At 40.2% G+C, this 20770-nt stretch overlaps 1 protein-coding gene across 1 annotated transcript; it reads right to left on the bottom strand.

Moving 5' to 3' along the window:
- Positions 1 to 969: 969 nt before the first annotated feature.
- DEPDC4 (DEP domain containing 4) lies at positions 970 to 20743 on the bottom strand. The gene is made up of 9 exons (XM_053584257.1): positions 20596 to 20743; positions 17278 to 17689; positions 15740 to 15885; positions 9238 to 9424; positions 6952 to 7178; positions 5825 to 5967; positions 5601 to 5726; positions 3999 to 4077; positions 970 to 2105 (listed from the first exon to the last, which is right to left on the bottom strand). Exons 1-9 carry the CDS (start codon positions 20717 to 20719, stop codon positions 1930 to 1932), a joined length of 1620 nt encoding a protein of 539 aa, XP_053440232.1. The 5' UTR covers positions 20720 to 20743; the 3' UTR covers positions 970 to 1929.
- Between the last annotated feature and the right edge of the window lie 27 nt (positions 20744 to 20770).

Below are 20770 nucleotides of genomic sequence, written 5' to 3'. Positions count from 1 at the left end.
TCAGCCTCATGAGTAGCTGGGACTACAGGTCCTGGCCACAAAGCCTGGCTATTTTTACCGGTGGGGTCTTGTTCTGGCTCAGGCTGGTCTCAAACCTGCCTTGGCCTCCCAGAGTGCTAGGATTACAGGCATGAGCCACTGTGCAAGACCTCCTTTGACAGAGTTCTTAATATGTAAATATCTTTTCCCATTCTGAAGGCTGTTTGCTTTCATTGGTGTGCCCTTAGCTATACAGAAGCTTTTTAGCTCGATTAGGTTAAAATGGGAAAGAATTTCAAAGTCATCTAATTGAATTCTCTTGTTTTAACATCTGAATATTTAGGGTAATACTTTATCCACAAAGTAAGCAAAATTTGGAAAACATATAAATTTGGAAAACATATGAAGAATTTTTAGGCTTGGAGCCTGTAGCATAGTGGTTACAGCGCCAGCCGCATACACGGAGGCTGGTAGGTTCAAACCCAGCCTGGGCCAGCTACAGCAACTGCAACAAAAAAATAGCCAGGGGTTGGGGTGGGCGCCTGTAGTCCCAGCTACTTGGAAGCTGAGCAAGAGAATCGCTTGAGCCCAAGAATTTGAGGTTGCTGCGAGCTGTGACGCCAAGGCACTCTACTGAGGGTGACATAGTGAGACTTTGTCTCAAAAAAAAAGACTTTCAGTGTTTTCTCTGAAAACAGAGAGTCAACACTGTGTTGATTCTTAACTCAGTAGTTCTTAATGTGTTTGAGTCACAATCCCCTTTGAATAGCCGGTGATAGCTATGAATTCTCTTCCTAGAAAAATTGCCCACAATTTCAGTATATCATACTTTGGCCCTTTGAAACTTTTTCATTGATTCTTAGTTGAGAACTTGTTTCTTTTCTATGATGTCCAGGCTGGCCTTGAACTCATGGGACCAGATGATCCTTCCACTTCGGAGTCCTGAGTAGGGGGATCACAGGCATGCACTATTGCATCTGGCTTCTTAGTTGAGAACTCTAAGTATTCAAATCTAAGACAACTGACACAGTTTTTGTACAAAAAGATAAAACAGATGACATCTGTTCACTGTATTTTTTTTCAAGAACTAATGATTTACATTTTTCTTTCCCTGTGATCAGTGACATAATTAAGACTATGGAATTTTTTTTCTGTATAACTTTCAACTGGTATTGAATATGTAACCTCTGCCATATGAAGAGAATCATGACAGACTGAACTAACCAATTTAAAAACACAGAGAGGGGCACTTGTGCACAACTGTGCAAGCAAGGAAAAACTGAAAAAGGGCAAGGGAGAGCTACATAGTGAGAGAAACAGAGAGGAAGAAAGGGAAGAAAGAACGAATAAAAGCAAAGAAGACAACCATAAAATACTTAGTGGACTGAAGGAGAGTTTGAGAAGGCGAAATCACGGCTTTAGGTATCTATGAATTTTAAATTTATGGCTTTTAAAATCTTCCACTTTCCTTGAAAAGTCTTAAAAAAAATACAATCTTCCATTTTATGCATCTTTCCCTCTTTCAATGATTCACTGCCATTTAGGTTACAGCAGCGTCAGGGAGAAGGTTAAAAATAATAATATACTAAGAGAAGTGCATACTTTCCTTAGAGAGCTCATGGATGATAAGTCTCTTTACTGTGGGGAAATAATTCTAAGGAAATGAATTATAGTGGATCCCTAATAATAGCAGCACAATTAGGAAGTGATTTTAGCAGCATAATGATTAAGTGAATCAGCATACATGAAAATTAACTTGCATTGTTTTCTAAAGTTAAAAACTTTGTTAACATTTTAAACATGATTAAAATAAAATCAACGCAAATACAAATAAAACACTTAAAATGCGTTGAGCCTATCTTTTCTTTGAAATATGGCAGTTTAAGAACAGCAGAAGAGAAATGTTTATATTTACAAATTGATTGTAGTTTCTTTCTTGTGCCAGAAATGTTAATCCAAAGCTTCTGGATGGTGTTTTTGAAATTCCTTAATTAATTTCTTCTTTTGTTTCAAAGAGATGCTGGGGTTACTATTAATCTCAAGAGCCAGCTGGTGAAGATAGTCAGTTGTCCTTCCCTTTTGTTTCTCAAACTCCTTGTGTGTCAAGGGTTGACAAAATGTGAAATCTTCAAAAAAAAAAAAAAAAAGAGCACAATTGGAAAAGCAAGTTAAAAAAGCAACTAAAATATACTTAGCCAAATTAGCCTTATGCTAGACTTATTTTTTTTTTTAACTTGTTAGATAATTTTATCTGGGCTCATATTTTCTTTGTTCCAGAGTAGTAATACTGTTTCTTTAAAAAGTGCCGTGTACCTTAGCAAAACATATATGATCTTATTTTACATACATTATTTGATCCCCGAAATAAACCTGTCAAATAGGAGACATAAGAAACTACTATCTCAGTTTTTTTTTTTTTGTAGAGACAGAGTCTCACTTTATGGCCCTCTGTAGAGTGCCGTGGCCTCACATAGCTCACAGCAACCTCCAACTCCTGGGCTTAAGCGATTCTCTTGCCTCAGCCTCCCGAGTAGCTGGGACTACAGGCGCCCGCCACAGCGCCCGGCTATTTTTTGGTTGCAGTTCAGCCGGGGCCGGGTTTGAACCCGTCACCCTCGGTACATGGGGCCGGCGCCTTACCGACTGAGCCACAGGTGCCGCCCTACTATCCCAGTTTTAAGAGAAATACATGAAGAATGTTAGTAACTTGGCTAATAAATTAAGGCATGTTGAAAATGTGAACAAAGACTTTGGAATTCTATAGCTTTCCCTCTTCACTGCTCTGAGAGCTGTTTCACCATGTGCAGCCCACAGAACTTCTCCCTGTGCTGATCTACAAATGAAGACCCCTACCCTTCACACTACACCGAAGTGATTCTCAGTGAGAGTTAACTTTTGAAATCCTGAAGGTCCTGAACATCTGGTTCTGCCTATCTTGGCCTTCACTAAGCTTTAGGCCTTCACCTAAACACACTGAGGGTAACACCCTTGAATTATACTGCCTCTGAAAGTTTAAACTCCTATGACCAACTCTTTATTTAGAATTTATATCCTTGAAATAATAATAGCTTATAATGCGTGCTCACCATGTGTCAAGCTTTTGGTGCTTTTTCTCATTAAGTCTTCAGTATTGTAAGATGTAGATGTATAGCTCTTACTATCAGCCATGCATTACAATAAAGATGCAAGCTTGGACCACATGGCTGACAAGTGGCTGAGATAGGATCTGAAGCCGAGGTTGTCTACTCCCAGGGCTTGGGGGTCTTTACCATTATGCTCCACTGCCCTCAGCTCTGCCAACTTCATTAATCTCTGAACATAACACCTGGATGGGCCACTTTTTTTTGTCCATCAGTTTCCCTTCTAGCATTTGTTCTTTCTCATCCTGAGTTCTGCACGTATTCAACTAGGGAGTCAGGCTCTTTATAAAATTTGATCCTTCTCCAAGGAAAGAAGGGGACAAAGCAGAGAGAATGAGAAACTAGAAAAAGAGGCTCGGCATCCGTAGCTTAGTAGTTAGGGTGCCAGCCACATAGAACTCAGCCAGGGCCTGCTAAACAGCAATGACAACAACTACAACAAAAAAATAGCCGGGTGTTGTGGCAGGTGCCTGTAGTCCCAGCTGCTCGGGAGGCTGAGGAAAAAGAATCACTTGAGCCCAAGAGTTGGAGGCTGCTGTGAGCTGTCATGCCACAGCACTCTACCAGGGGCGACATAGTGAGACTTTGTCTCAAACAAATAAACCAACAAACCAGAAAAAGAATCTGAGAGAGTCAGAGAAAGAGACAAGAGGGTGAGCAGGAGGGCAGGAGAGGTGAGGGTCAGGAGCAGCAGGGAGAGGCCACGTTTCCACCTTCAGTACAAAGTAATCAAACTAAGGTCTTCCAGAAAGAACTAGTGGAGAACCTGCCCTGGAGACACTGAGACAGAACCTCACTGTAACCATCTTTAGTGCTTTCCAAGCCCCTTGGCCACAGCAGTCATTTAATGATAGAAAAGGAACGAGTTGGAATCCATACCTGATACGGCATCTGGATCTTCTCCATGGAGAAGCTTCTTAAGTTTCTTACTAACCAGGTCCAATAAAGTAACTGGTGTCTACATAAAAACAGATATTTTCAAATATTTAATGTGAATATTTTCTAGCCTGGATTTCAATACAGGAAAAAAATATCAATATTTTTGACCAATGAATAGGGAAAGAGGCCTGAAGATGTGGGGAAATCAGTGAGTGGTAGGAAGCCTCTGAATTACAAAACCAGACAAGCCCTTTTTTTTTTTTTTTTTTGAGACAGAATCTCAAGCTGTCACCCTGGGTAGAGTGCTATGGTGTCACAGCTCACAGCAACCTTAAACTCTTGGGCTTAAGCAATTCTCTTGCCTCAGCCTCCCAAGTAGCTGGGACTACAGGCGCCCGCCACAACACCCACCTATTTTTTGTTGTGGTTGTCACTGTTTAGTTGTTCCTAGGCTGGGTTTGAACCCGCCAGCTCTAGTGTATGTGGCTGGTGCTGTAACCACTGTGCTACAGGCTCCGAGCCCCAGCTATTTTCTTGTTGGAGTTGTCATTGTTGTTTACCTGGCCTGGGCCAGATTTGATCCTGCCAGCCTCAGTGTATGTGGCTGGTGCTGTAACCACTGTGCTACAGGAGCCAAGCCAGTATGTTTCTTTATGACACTGTTAGTTCTGACATTAGAGAGATAAAAAAACGAGAAAAAAAATCCATTCTAACTTCTGTACCCTATGTAGGACAGAGGCAAACTCATTTGCCCGGGGGTGGAGGCAGGGTGAGAAAGAAGAAAGTGAAGAGGGGCAGTGTGGTAAGGAAGAGTAATGTCCCAAGTTTCTCGTTGGAATCTGGGAGCCATTTTAGCAGTATTCCAAGGAGAAGCAACCTCCAGTGGCCTAGGGAGCCTTACAGCGACTTGGGTGCCACGCCAGCCTCTGATCTCATGTCATACCACCCTCCCCCCATGCACCACTTCTCTGCTGTTGCTCGGTGCTCAGGCATACACCTCCCTCTTCCATCTGCCCCTCTTTTGGAAACCATGTTCCCTCTGCTCAAAACTACTACCCCTGACCTCACAGCCCCTAGACTGACTTTCTCCCCTTCCAGTTTTGCCCAGATCTCACTTTCCCAATGAGGCCAACCTTGGCCACCCTAGTTAACACTGTAAGCTCCTGCCCAACCCCTCCCTAGCATCCAGGAATCTCTTCAACTGCTCTTCTCATTTTTTCTATTACATTCTTTACCTTCTATCAAACCGCATGACTTGATCATTTATTGTGTGTATCTTTTAACTGTCTTCTTCCACCTGGACATAAGCTTGTTAAGGGTCTGGACCTTTGTGTTTTGTTCACTGATGTATTCCAAGACTCACAACAGTGTCTGACACACAGTAATACCACAGTTGAATAAATGAATCAATCTATTAATATTTGCAAATCCCCAAACTGTTAAGTCTACTTCCTCCTCTTAAGTGGGTGTGGGGAAGATAGCATTCCTTTAAACTCTGCACATTCTAGGTTCTTAGTAAATAATTTATTAAGTAAATTATTTGTCTTTTGCTTGACCCAAATAGCTTGTGGTAAATGTGCCCAGGCGAACTGCCAGAGGTACCTTGAAGAGTTCAGAGTGATGCTCCAGTAGAAACCAGGCCAGTTGTTCTGCTTGTACTTTTAATAACAATTTTGTTTGCAAAACTGCTTTGGCAAGAGTTTTCAGGACCACTGCTTTGTTATCATACTGTACACAGAAAGATTAACATTAGCTTAAATGGCTTTTAAAAGAAAAAATAACATATAATTGTATTAAAATAAAACTGTTACTGCAAACTTTTTCACCTGTTTTTGCAACTTGTAGGCATCAGGCTCTGATGCAACAGCCATAAAAGTAAGTAGCCGTCGTAATTCTTCTCTAACATTGGGCAATAGCAATCTTAAGTATAGCTGTATAGCTTCAAGTGCTTCTGTTGTTTTCTCATTTTCTGTTATACAGATAAAAACATGAGGTAGAAAATGGAGAGCACAGTATTTACTTAGTAGTCAATTAAAATGCTACATATACTATATTTGATTTGCAAGTTCATTTACACTTACAGTATTTTATTATAAAATGTTGCAAACACATTATCTATATGCTGTGTAATTGTATCCAGCATCATCAAATAGTATTTTTCTTTAAAGAGATGGCGTCTTGCTTTGTTCCCTAGGTTGGGGTGCAGTGGCGCAATCATAGCTCACTGCAGCTACAAAATCCTGGGCTCACATGATCCTCCTGCTTCAGCCTTCTAAGTAGCTGGTACTGTAGGTGCCTGCCACCACACCCAGCTAATGTTTTTGTTTTTACTAGAGATGGGGGTCTTGCTTTGCTCAGGCTAGTCTCGAACTCCTGACTTCAAGTGATCCTCCTGCCTTGGGCTCCCAGAATGCTAGGATTAAAGGTGTGAGCCACTGCATATAACTCAATTTTTTTTGTTACTAAGTTAATACTTCAGTCTTTCCAGGTACCTCTGTTCTTTCATCTTTGTACCTTTGATTTATGTCCTGTACTACGTTACATTTGATAGTATAATTTTCCTGACGAACATTAGTCGTCAAGTGAAAAAAAGACTATGGCATTATTTAAGAAAGGTACTTTGACATTACTTAAGAAAGATATTAAAATACTCATAGCCTAGGCAACATAACGAGATGCTGTCTCTGGAATAATGAAAAAAGTTAGCTGGGTGTGGTGGCATAGTCTGTAGTTCCAGCTCCTCTCAGGCCGAGGCAGGAAAATAGCTTGAGCCAAAGAGTTCAAGGCTGCGGTGAGCTATTAACTGTGCCACTGCACCCAGCCTGGATGACAGAGCAAGACCTCATCTTAACAACAACAACAACAAAATTAATACTCCTGATACATAAAATTTTCTACTTTAACTTGTGTATTTTAAAATGTTTCATTATACAAAAAAAGTATATTCTCTTACCTAAAAGTTCAATAACTGCTGAGTGAATATCAGAATACTCATCAGTTAGCAGGCAATTTCTCTCTTGATTATAGTACTTTACTATGACATTAAAGAGTATCTTCTTCTGAATGTCAGATCTTGTCTCTTCATTTCTGTTTTGCATCAACTGCTGACTAACCGTAACTATTAATTGGTCAGGGAAATACTCTAAGCACTCGATGGCTGCATTAAGCCAATCATCAATCCTGGAGGGAAAATGCAAAACAAAACAACGGTGACATTTACCTTTAACTAACGCACTATTTGATACAATGTAATTAAATCTCATTTACCTTTGGTGAAATCTAAAGAAGTCATTTTGAACAAGTCATTTTGATACATTTTGCTGGATGCAGGAAGGAGTGAATGAGAGGAAAGGTTCTTCTCCTTGCCAAATAGCACCGCACCTTTGTGTACCTTGATTTTCAAAGGACTGACATATTTTTTAGCCACCTAATTATATATTTCTAATTTTGTTAGATTTCATTCAGGGGAGTTTCATTCCATTAGGGATTCCCCTTCCTCTAACTTCTCCAATAATAAGATACCAATGGTTCTGTTATTATTTGAAAGTAAGGCATCAAATACTATATATTTCCCCAAGATAGATACCCCATTTCCCCCAAAATAAGACAGTGTCTTATTTTAAGGTGTGCTCCCAAAGATGCGCTAGGTCTTATTTTCAGGGGACGTCTTATCTTTCCTGTAAGTAGGTCTTATTTTCGGAGGATGTCTTATTTTCGGGGAAACGGGTAGATGCCCTGTTTACATAACCACCACATATTGTTTCTCTTCTTATCTTTCCACCCCCAATAAGATAAGACATTTAAGGTCTTGTCACTCCCCTCCCTCCAGTGACTTCTTTGGAAGGCCTTTAATTTCCTTTTTTCTCACATCTGCTGCCCTCCATCCCCCCACCCCCGATGCTACTGAGATAGGTTAGTGTTCATTATAATTTCCCTTAATGTGTCCTTTCTTTTTGGCTTCACTTGTATTTTACACATTCCCTACAGTCTTATCACTTTTACCTAGCGTTTGTGTGTGTGATGCACACAGGGTGGGAGGGCAGGGAGAGGTCAGTGGGAGAGCAATAACCAGGTGTATTGCCTACCAATGTTTCTTCCCTTCATCTTTCCTCATCTTGAGGTTCAGTTATTTCTTTGTAGTCAGATTAAAGTCTTTCCTCAAGTATTTTCCTTGGATGGGGCTCCCGAGTATGAAGTTTTGGTGATCTTCAAATATCAAATATCTTGCCTACCTGCCTTCTTTCCTTCCTTCCCTTCCGCCTCCCCCATGAATGGTGTATCTTGCCTAGCACATGCAGTTCACTGTCTTCTAGATCGCAGAACTGTGGACGAAAACACTAACGGCAGTTTGACTGCTCTTCTCTTGCAGATAACCTGCCCATTCTGCCTAGAAGCTTAGAAAGGCAAACTGGCCCCTGCCAGTTTCCTGCAGAAATATTTGAAGACACCCTGTTTCTTTTTTGGTGTCCCTGTCCTATCTTTGAGTCAAGGGCAGTAAAGAGTCAGCCCTTTAGGCTTTTTTTTTTTTTTTGCCTACTGTGAATAAGAAAACTTTGCCATGTGCAAACAGGACCACAGTTGACTAAGGGGGTCCACAGGTCTGTGATTGCCAACCTCTTCCCAGGACCTAAAGCTTCTGGTCCTTAGCCTGGGAGTCGATGTTCTTTTCTCTTTGTCCCACGGGGGAGACAGCGTTACATCAGTTCTCTCTCCTGGGATCCCAACGGCACTGTAGGTCTTAGACCTCCATTTCGTAACAGCTGGTTTATTCAGGAGTGACAACTATCTTGAAGTTGAGAGCAAATGGGAAAGGAGCCTCATTCAAGTTGTAGGGTTCTCTGACTTAATTCACAAATGAGGCTGATTTAATGATACGGCTTATCTCATTGGACTGTAATTTTTTTTGGTGGATTCTTATTGGGAAAGAATAAATAAACTTTTAGAATTGTGATGATTAAATTATTTTTGGGTCATGCAAAGAAAATGATAGAACTTTGGATGGTTTCAGGGAGAAGATGATTGACATATAAAAGAATTCAAATGAATAAAACCACTCGATTTCTAATAATCTCATAGATCATAACCAATGGCTTTTTAAATAAAAAGTTACAGTGATTAATTTTTCCATAGATATGCCAGTTTACAATATGAATATGTTCTCACACTTTAAAATACCAAGGACAAATATGTAAAAAACCTTTCAATTACAAATTATTTGACAATAAAAGTGGTCACTTACTCAGATAGCCATAAGCTTGGAATAACCTCTCTGTCTAGGCAAGTGTTAGGGATAACAAGATTTTCCTCTTTAGTTAATTGAAGATTTTGTGTTTTAACTTGAGGTTCCAAAATATTTTCCAAGAATGGAAGGTCAATCAATTGAAAGATACGTAACAATGTTTGTTGTTTCCAAACATCTTCTATAGCTTAGAAAGAAAAACACTGTAACTGTCAAGACTGACAAATAAAATACACACATTTAACCAATATTATAAAATTTTTCCATTTCTAAATATAAAAGAAAAACTATTTTAACAGTAATAAAATGGATTTTATTAGAATAATTTACATTTGCTATGTTATTGATTTTCTTTTCAAGGTTGACCTTTCGGGCCAGGGGCTTTGGCTCATGTCTGTAATCCTAGCACTCTGGGAGGCTGAGGTGGGAGGCTCCCTTGAGCTCAGGAGTTTAAGACCATCCTGAGCAAAAGCAAGACCCTGTCTCTACTAAAAATAGAAAAATTAGCTGGGTGTAGTGGGTGCCTGTACTCTCAGCCACTAGGGAGGCTGAGGCAGGAGGATAGCATGAACCCAGGAGTTTGAGATTGCTGTGGCCTAGACTGATGAAATGGTATTCTAGCTAGTGGCAACAGAGACTCTGTTTAAAAAAAAAAAAAAAAATTTGACTTTTTTAACAGACATGAGATTATGAACCACATTCATTTTATTTTCTGGTTATATTGATTATAAAGAGATGTTGTCTAGCTTTAAGGCCAACAGAAGGTAAATTCCAAATATAAAAAGCTACTAGTCATGCTTATAAATTATTTTACACATCTGAGAAAAATATGATATGATATTACTAATTATCTTTCTATTCATAGCAACAGATAACTGTAATTCATTGTTTTTCTTTTCTATTTACTCCCAATTAGAAAAGGTTTATTTATTTATTTATTTTTTTTAGAGACAAAGTCTCACTTTGTCGCCCTGGGTAGAGTGCCATGGCATCACAGCTCACAGCAACCTCCAGCTCTTGGGCTTAGGTGATTCTCTTGCCTCAGCCCACCACAATGCCCGGCTATTTTTTTGTTGCAGTTTGGCCAGGGCTGCCACCCTCGATATATGGGGCTGGCGCCCTACCCACTGAGCCAGCACTGCCAGAAAAGATTTATTGTTTTTTAAATGAAATTAAGGGTGGCGCCTGTGGCTCAGTGAGTAGGGTGCCGGCCCCATATACCGAGGGTGGTGGGTTCAAACCCAGCCCCGGCAAAATGCCAACAAAAAAACATAGCCAAGCGTGTGGCGAGCGCCTGTAGTCCCAGCTGCTCAGGAGGCTGAGGCAGGAGAATCATGGAAGCCCAAGAGCTGGAGGTTGCTGTGAGTCCTGTGACATCATGGCACTCTTCCGAGGCTGGTAAAGTAAGACTCTGTCTCTACAAAAAAAAAAAATAAATGAAATAAAAATACAGTATTAGGTTAATCTTAACTTGGATTTCTGGTCATTCCCTGTTGTTAATTTTTTCATCACCCTAACCATCAGATCATAATTCATCTTTTGTTTTTCTTTTTAATTAAACAAAATTACAAAAGTAACAAGCTATAATAATTCTCTTGCAGAGCTGCCAATACAAGTGACCTGTGAACTATGGTGGATAGCCATGATTTGTTTGGTCACAAAGTACTCTGAAAAAAAAATTGACTTGTATAAAAATAGGAGATTTCATATAAAATTATGGGTTTCAAGTTTCTATTTTACAAAAATCATAAAATGTCACAATATGGGGTCTAAATTAATGCCTGACCAAAATCAGCTGATATAAATTAGGACCGCCCCCTGGGACTGGCACTTCGTTTCCAGTTCACCACAAATCCCACCACTCCCCACTACGTCCCAAACAGTAAAACAGAATGTTGGCTGCCATTTTCATGGTATTGTCCCATTGTTTTTGCTACAGTAAAAATTGATTTCCTAGGACTTTTATCTCTGTGTTATGTGGGAAAAGTAGATAATCCCGAGAAAGCCATATGTTTCTAGAAAAATAGCATTATATGCTTTTTTTCCTTTGTGTCTGATAATTAAATATTGACTGGCGCTCTGATCTGCCTGGCTACTAAAGGCACCTGAGTTTGCTTTCTCCAAGTTATTAGCCAAAAAGAAATCAAATTAACATCTCTTAGTAAACACTTGAGATCATCAGTGGCCTCTAATCAATCAGGCCACATTTGTTTAAAAACCCACATTTGCGCAGGGCCCTGAATCAGGTGCTAGAAAAAGATACACAACAAATAGTGGGTCTCAAGCAGTTACACCCTAAGTAAGGAGGCAAGGATAGCTACATATGAAAAGAGTAAAGGAAAAGTTTATCAAGTCACCAATGAGATATATTATGAATAAGTATGAATGTAGGAAGAAGACTCATTTGCACGAACATTAAGATAGAACATTAATTTATTTCCATAAACATTTATGAAGCACTGTTCATTTTTTATTTTTTAACTTTCTATAAGGCGGCACCTGTGGCTCAAAGGAGTAGGGCGCTGGCCCCATATGCCAGAGGTGGCAGGTTCAAACCCAGCCCTTGCCAGAAACTGCAAAAAAAAAAAACAACTTTCTATAAGTGCTCCTTCTCTGGCATATTGAGAATTATTTTGAGCTAGGCACTGTTCTAAGTGCCAGAGACATAGAGGTAACCAAAACAAGCAACCATAACACAAGAACAAGATGCCAGGACAAAGGAAATTTTTCTAAAAGTGCTTTTAGAAGAAAAGAAAAAGAAAGCCAGGCCAGTGGATCACACCTGTAATCCTAGACTCTGGGAGGCCAAGGTGGGTGGCTTACTGGGCTCAGGAGTTTGAGACTAGCCTGAGCAAAAGCAAGACCCTGTGTCTACTAAAAACAGAAAAATTGAGGCAAGAGAATTGCTTGAGTCCAAGAACTTGAGGTTGCTGTTAGATATAAAGCTAGTCAGGGCCCTGGAGGGAGACTCTGTCTTACAAAAAAAAAAAAAAAATTGCTTTAGTCTTTTCAACGCCAACACAGGAAGCTAAAAGATAATGTAGAAATGCCTTAAAAAATTATCTGGAAAGTTACTTCCAACTCAGAATTCCAACTGTCAATCAAATGTGAGGCCAAAATAAAGATATTTTCAGAAATAAAGAGAATCTGTCTCTCAGATGCCCTTTCTCAGAAAACTGCTAGAAACTGTGTGCCACCAAAATAAGGAATAAACAAGAAAAAATGAAGGCACAGAAGCTAAGAAACAGGAGATCCCATATAAGAGATAGGCAAGGGCAAAACACCCCCATTCTCCCCCCACACCCCACTAAAATGGGGAGGGAGAGCCTAGGATGACAACTATGAACAAGCAGAGAGGACAACCAGTCCAGATCAAAACAGAACAGAAATCTCCTGGAGAAGATTTCCCTAAGAAGAAGAAACTGATAAAATATCCAAAGTACCTGACTATCTCAATAGATGATAATAAATGTCAGGGAGTTTGTAGTTGGAAATGTGCATGAATGTGTAAACAAAACAGAAAACAAAAATATATTTGCTCTAAGGAGAATAAAATGCGGTGAAGAAAAAAAGAATCATGGTTTACTATATAGCATGACTCTGAACAGCCTTTATTGCCAAAAATAATGTAAATACAGCTTATTGCTCTAATCAAATTATATTGAAAAGATGGGGGAATGAGGAAGTGCTCGTAAGATACATGGGAAGAAGGAAAGAGGCCCAAATACCCTTCTTCCCTTGTAGAAAATGAATAGTTGTTTCTAAAACTGAAACATCTTGAAGTAGCAATATAAACATGCTATTTAGACCTATGAGTTGTAAATGACTAGGTCTGGCGAGGAGGAAATGGATGAGCGGGAAAGGGCAGGGAATTTTATTTTTTGTAATAAATCTTGTAGGGCTAGTTGAAAGCTCTACATTACACATGCAAAACATAGATAAAAATAAAAATGTTTAAAAGTGTACATTAGAGGGCGGCGCTTGTGGCTCAGTCGGTAAGGCACTGGCCCCTTATACCGAGGGTGGCGGGTTCAAACCCAGCCCCAGCCAAACTGCAACCAAAAAATAGCCGGGCATTGTGGCGGGCGCCTGTGGTCCCAGCTACTCGGGAGGCTGAGGCAAGAGAATTGCCTAAGCCCAGGAGCTTGAGGTTGCTGTGAGCTGTGACACCATAGCACACTACCGAGGGCCATAAAGTGAGACTCTGTCTCTACAAAAAAAAAAAAAAAGTGTACATTAGAGTACCAGCTTTGCTTCCCTCCCATGCTTTTTTTTTCAAATGTGATCTTTCTGATGCTATTTCCCCAACTATAAAATTGGAATTTTACTCAGCTTTATGTGCATACTATGAAATTGTAGATAATAAATACAAAATGCATTACAAATTGCTTAGCAAAGACAAAGGCCCTGTAAGGGGAAATTATTATTATTATTTCTTGAGACAGAGTCTCACTCTGTCACCCTGGGTAGAGTACCCTGGCATCATAGCTCATAGCTCACAGCAACTTCAAACTCTTGGGCTTAAGCAATCCTCTGGCCTCAAGTAGATGGGACTACAGGCGTGAGCCACTATGCCCAGTTTTTCTATTTTTAATAGAGACAGAGTCTTGTTCCTATTCTGGCTGGTCTTGAACTTCTGCGCTCAAGCAATCCACTTGCCTTGGCCTCCCAGAGTACTAGGATTATAGGTGTGAGCTACTGTACCTAGCTAGTAGAAATTATTATTAATACCTTTACTGATAAATTACATCCATTTTTAGTTAGGAATTTCTAGAGATACCCCATGACCTCAAAGGAAAATGATGGGGAAAGTTTTCCTTTTTTCTTTTCTTTTCTTTTTCTTTCTTTTTTTTTTGAGACAGAATCTCACTATGTCACACTTGATTGCTATGACATCATAGCTCACAGCAACCTCAAACTCTTGGGCTTAAGAGATTCTCTTGCCTCAGCCTCCCAAGTTGCTGGGACTACAGGCACCCGCCACAATGTCCGGCTATTTTTTGGTTGCAGTTGTTGTTGTTGTTTTAGCAGGCCCGGGCCAGGCTTGAACCAGGCAGCTTTGGTGTATGTGGCTGGCACCCTACCCACTGAGCTACTGGTGCCGAGCTTTCTTTTTTTCATTAGTAATAGATAAAACCTTACTCGGGGGCCCTTCTTCTGCTTTTCCTCCAAATAGTCTTCCTCAGAATTCCCTTCTATTTCATCTTCTCACTCTCCCTGTCTTCGGACACCTTGTATATCTCTTCTCAAGCCTATCTTAACTATTGTTGATAAACTATGATCCTCTAGTGTGCAAATCATGCTTTAACCAAATGCAGTAAAGGGCGGAAGCATCAATGATTTGTGTATGTATCCCTCCTAACTGCCCTGACTATGGGACTCTTCTTTTCACCATTAGTGGCATTAGAAGGAAAAAAACACAAGTAGATAAAGTAAAGAGAAGTGGAGTAACAGTTAGCTTAGCTAGTTTGTTCTAAGAAAGGGAAGGGCAGGGAGATGTTTGGGAGGGATTCATACAAATGACAAAGGATCCACTCATAAGAAGATGGTCCTGGATTACAAATAGTAACTGGTAGTGACTCTGCATATTTTGTCTAGTAGTATAATATATACTCTATTAGTACCTCCAGTTAGTCTGGTCATGGTCATTATAAAAAATAAAGTGGTGGTACTTCTAGGCTGGACACAGTGGCTCATGCCTGTAATCCTAGTGCTCTGAGAGGCCAAGGCGAGTGGACTGCCTGAGCTCAAGAGTTTGAGACCAGGCTGAGCAAGAGCGAGACCCCATCTCTAAAAATAGCTAGGCACTGTGGTGAGCACCTGAGTCCCAGCTACTTGGGAGGCTGAGGCAACAGAATGACTTGCACCCCAAAGTTTGAGGTTGCTGTGAGCTATGATGTCAAGGCACTCTACACCAGGTAACAAAGTAAGACTCTGTCTCAAAAATAAAAAAAATAAGTGGTGTTAGTTGTGTGTTGCCTTGCCTGTCTTGCCTGATATAATTGCTATGCAGAAGGAAACACAGGGAAGAGAAGCAGAGACAGCACAGCAAAAACACTATTTTTATCAGATCTAAAACATCAATTCTTAGAAACGGTAAAAATATTAGTGGTTGCCAGGGGTTAGAAAGAAGGGAGGAACAAGTAGCTGAAAACAGATGATTTTTAGGGCAGTGAAACTATTCTGTATGATATTATGATGATGGATACATTTCTACTTTTGTCGAAAGCCACAGACTGTGCAACCCCAGGGGTGAGACCCAGTGCAAACTACTGGCTTTGGGTGATAATGACACGTCAGTGTAGGTTCACTGAGTGCCACTAGGGTGCAGGATGCTGAAGGGGTGGGAAAGACTCTTGGTGGAGGCCAGGGGTGGATATACAGAAATTCTACTTTCTGCTCAGTTTTGTTGTGAACTTGAAACTGCCCTTAAGACATCTATTTAAAAAATCAGTTCTTCCTTATAAAGTTTGGGGAAAAAAATAATGAAAAATGAAATTACCTTCTTTTGAAAGCTGGAGATTAGGTTTGTTAAATGTAGTTTTTGGAGGTAAAGCTGGATTCCCACTCTGCATATGAATAAATTCCTTGATTCTTTCCTCACTAATCTCTTGTGCTAGAGGATTTGAAATCATTTCATCTTCTGGTCTGTTAAAAAAATATGTGAATTTTTTTCATTATATACAGGACCAACATTTCAAATATACTTTTTTTTTTTTTTTTTTGCAGTTTTTAGCCAGGGCTGGGTTTGAACCCGCCACCTCCAGTATATGGGGTCAGTGCCCTACTCCTTTGAGCCATAGGCGCCGCCTTTTTTTAAATTTTGAGACAGAGTCTCAAGCCGTCACCCTTGGTGAAGTGTCATGGCATCACAGCTCACAGCAATCTCGAACTCTTGGGCTTAAGCAATTCTCTTGCCTAAGCCTCCCAAGCAGCTGGGATTACAAGTGCCGGCCACAGCACCCAACTATCAAATATACATTTAATTAACTTATATATATATATATTTTTTTTTTTTTTTTTGAAACAGTCTCACTCTGTCACCTTGGATAGAGTGCTATGGCTTCATAGCTCACAGCAATCTCAAACTCTTGGACTCGAGATTTTCTAGATTCAGTTTTCTACTTTTACTAGAGATGGGGGTCTCTTTCTTGCTCAGGTTGGTCAAACTCTTGAGCTCAAGCAATCTGCCTACCTCAGCCTTGGCCCTCCAGAGTCCTAGGATTACAGGTGAGCCACTGTGCCAGCCCTAAATATACATTTTAATTTATTAAAATTTATTCATACAGTCTCTCTTTCCAAACAGGATCTCAGACAGCTTAAAATAAAAGATACAAATAAAATATTTAATAAAATATCACCCTTGGGCAGCAACTATGGCTCATGGGTAGGGCGCAGGCCCCATATACCCAGGGTGGCGGGTTCGAACCTGGCCCCGGCCAAACTGCAAAAACAGCTGGGCATTGTGGCTGGCGCCTGTAGTTTTTATTCCCACTCTGGCCAGAGGCTGAGGTGAGAGAATAAAAAAAAATATCACTGGCGGTGCCTGTGGCTCAAGGAGTAGGGCGCCGGTCCCATATGCCGGCGGTGGCAGGTTCAAACCTAGCCCCAGCCAAAAACCACAAAAAAAAAAAAAAAAAAAAATCACCCAAAGTGGGCAAACTAGAATTCCAAACAAAGAGAAAGCGAATATATTAATTATAAAGTTAATCACTGCTATGATGGAGTAGGAAATTATTGCTCTGAGTTTCCAGAGAATTTTGGTTTTGATTACATTGGCTAAGTCATTTTTCAATGTTTTAAAGTATATCAGTTTCTCAGAGGACATAACATTCCTGGGATAAATCCTGAAAAGTTTGTGTGATAATGTCTTCCACAACAGCTCTAGAGCAAATGCAGAGGTGGTTTAATTTTTACACAGCTATTTGTTTTATTGACTTCTGAGAAAAATGGAAAGTATAACATTCAAATTTAGCTCAAGGCTGATAGTTCTTGCAGGGACTAAACACAGCATAACACAGTATCTTGGTTAACACTCACCTTAAAGATTTCTTTGGTTTTGTTTCATTTATGAACCCATTCTCAGTATCCTTTTTTCTTTTGCAAAAAATATAAGATGATTCATTGTCTAGAAATCTGTAGAGACTATTGTTAGAATCTTCAAATTCTAATTCCTTTTCATTTTTGAACAGCTTTACTCCTACCGGTTCAAATACTTTATGATTCATTAGAACTTGGCAAAGACGAACTCCTTTAAGACGAGAGATATCATTGCTACTTAAGCACGTGTTTTGCATAAGATGACTTAATACCACATCAACAGCATCAGAACCAGTAAAGCAGTCTTTGTAAGTTCGTAAATGATGTCTCCTTCTTTTTATTTCCACATGAGTATGAAGGGAGTGAACAATACCATCCCATAACTGAGTAGCTTGAAAACGAACAGAGCATCCTGGAAAAAAGAAATGTTTCTAACAAATTTAGATTACACAAACATGTAAGTTTTCCAGTTTTGATAGTATATATGCTGTTAGTACCTTTCCTAAGTTTCATCTTATATAAACTATATCATATTTGTAAAGTGGTACCATATTGGTCTGCCAATAAAAACAGAGTAAACCTAGAAACTTCTTTAACTGATGTGAAATACATTATGATGTGAACCTATACACCCTTATTACAAGATTAACAACTAGTTATACTTAACCTTCTAGAATATTATTTCAGGACACAATTAAAGATATGCAAATACATTTGAATCTTGATTATTACCAAGCTTCACCTGGGTCTTTGCATTTTTTGTTGTTGTTGTTATTGCAGTTTTTGGCCGGGGCTGGGCTCAAACCTGCCACCCTAGGCATATAGGGCTGGTGCCATACTCCTTGAGCCACAGTTGCTGCCCCTGGATATTTGCTTTTCCTTTCTTTCTTTTTTTTTTTTTTTGGCTTTCTGACCAATGGCAAGCTCTTCATCAAAGAGAGCTAGGCAGGGAACTGAATAAAACTAATCAATTTGTCATCTGTTCTTGTTATAAAAAAGTTTGCTGATAAACAATGAAAACCCGGAAATAATCAAAATGTCTATTACTTGGAGAATAGTTAAATAAATCATGTGTAGCCTTACTGTAGGCAAGCAAGCAGACCTTAAAAAGAGTGAAGTAGAGCTATATTTATAACATAGGAGGATCTCATTAAGGAGGAAAAATAAAAAACTATCAAGCGGAACAGAACAATTTTTATACTGTGATCATACTTAAGATAAAATGAATTCCCAGTTGTCTTGGTGCCTGTAGCACAGTTGTTAACGGCGCCAGCCACATGCACCAAGGCTGGCAGTTTTGAGTCTGGCCCAGGCCAGCTAACCAACAATGACAACTGCAACAAAAAACAGCCAGGCGTTGTGGTGGGCACCTCCCACCTACTTGGGAGGCTGAGGCAAGAGAATTTTAAGTCCAAGAGTTTGAAGTTGCTGCGAGCTGTGATGCCATAGCACTCTACCCAGGGCAACATAGTGAGACTCTGTCTCAAAAAAAAAAAAAAAAAATGAATTCCCAGTCTAACAAATGTATGTAAATCAATATAAAGATATGGAAGGATAAACTTCAAACTATTAACTTTGAGATGTAGGACTGATTATACAGGTGGTTGAGAAAGGAGATGTTCATTTTATATTGTTTCTGAATTTTTATAATGTGTGTATATAAATTATACTATATATATGCATTTTTCTTTTTGAAACTGCGCCTCCCTTTGTTGCCCAAGCTAGAGTGCAGTGGTTTCATCGTAGATTACAGCAACCTCAACTCAAGGGATCCTTTTGCCTCAGCCTCCTGAGTAGATGGGACTACAGTGCACCTGATTAATTCTTCTATTTTCAGGAGAAACGGGGGTCTCACTCTTGCTCAGGCTAATCTTAAACTCCTGACCTCAAGCAATCCTACTACCTTCCACCTCCCAGAATTCTAGGATTATGGGCGTAAGCCAGTGCAGCCCAGCCATAAATTTTTTTTTAAAAATTAATTGGATAGCAAAAACTACTTAGATATAATTAATATACCATTAAATTCATCATTTTAAATGTACAATTCAGTGTTTTTAGTACTCACAAAAGTTGTGCAACCATTATTGTAATCATTTCATCACCCCCCAAAAGGAATCCACAATTAATAGTTTGTTCCCCACATTCTAGCATAATTTTAATTAGAAATTTTTTGGCCATGCGTGGCAGCTCACATTCTGGTGTAATCTTAGATGTAAGTGAATCCTAGCACTCTGGGAGGCCAAGTTGGGTGGACTGCTTGAGCTCAGGAGTTTGAGACCAGCCTGAGCAAGAGCAAGACCTGGGTCTCTACCAAAAAAAAAAAAAAATAAAAACAGCTAGGAGTTGTGTGGGCGCCTGTAGTCCCAGCTACTCAGGAGGCTGAGGCAATAGGATAGCTTGAGCTCACAGCAACCCCAAAATCTTGCGTGGGCTCTGATGATGCCAGGGCATTCAACCCCAGGGCGACAGGTTAAGACTATCTAAATTTTTTTTTTCTTTTTAGGTGTGATAAAGGAATAAGTTGAGACATTTAGAATGGTGCTCTAGATATTTAGGAGGACAGAACCCGAGAATGTAAGCTCTCTTCTCCCTAGACTATGGATAACTGGAAGTAGTATGCCCAATTTTACATAACAGTCTGATGTTTATGACAAAAGACAGAAATAAACATCTGTCATCCTCAAATTCCTTTTGCAACAGAAGCTGTTCGTCTGTCCACCGTAGAAATCTTAGCCCCAGACACTGTGGACAAAGCAGAGACAGAGGAGGGGGTGGTGGCAGCTGGGCGTGGGTGATGAGGAGTCATGTGGTACAGGATGTCTTGGAGGGGGGAGGCTGAGAAGCTATAAGCGGTGGAGATTATTTTCTGTGGATAATCTGTCTCTCTGCCCTTCATTAAACAAGTGCATTAGGTTAAAAAAATAGTCTTCCAGTTCAAGGAATTTGCCTCCTAGACTTTAACCCCTTATTGTTCTAAGAGTTGCCCAGGGACAAGCCACATTGACATCATCTGGGAATTTATTAGAAACGCAGATTGTCAAACCACACGCCAGAATCATAATTTGCATTTTAACAAGATTCCCAGGTGATTCGTATGCATATTACAGTTTGAGAAGTTTCTCCAAAATCACTTCACCTGACTAAGCCCTGAAAAGGCTGAGTCTGGGGTCCCAAGTCCAGAACCTAAAAGGACAGGTGGCCCCAGAAGCGGATGGAGATAGGGAAGGGGCGGGGCCCCAGAACTACTAATTGCAACGTCCCAACCAGCTCCGCTTCCCCCCATTTTGCTACACATGTAGATAGTATCTATAGGGCTACCTGTCCTCCTTTTCCGGCAGAAGCCACCACTAGGGTTCATGGAACCTGCCCCATTCCGTCCTGGGCCCGGAAGCTCCTTCTGGCTGTCAAGGCTACGGAACCGCGGAGTCAAAAAAACCGCCATAGGCCCATAAGCTCCAGCGCGGGTTCCACCTCCAGCCCTGTAACCCCGCCC

Source organism: Nycticebus coucang, chromosome 3 (genome assembly GCF_027406575.1).
Source record: "Nycticebus coucang isolate mNycCou1 chromosome 3, mNycCou1.pri, whole genome shotgun sequence".
Lineage (NCBI taxonomy): Eukaryota > Metazoa > Chordata > Mammalia > Primates > Lorisidae > Nycticebus > Nycticebus coucang.
The sequence above is the reverse complement of the archived record's forward strand: the minus strand, read 5'-3'. Positions and strand labels throughout refer to the sequence as shown.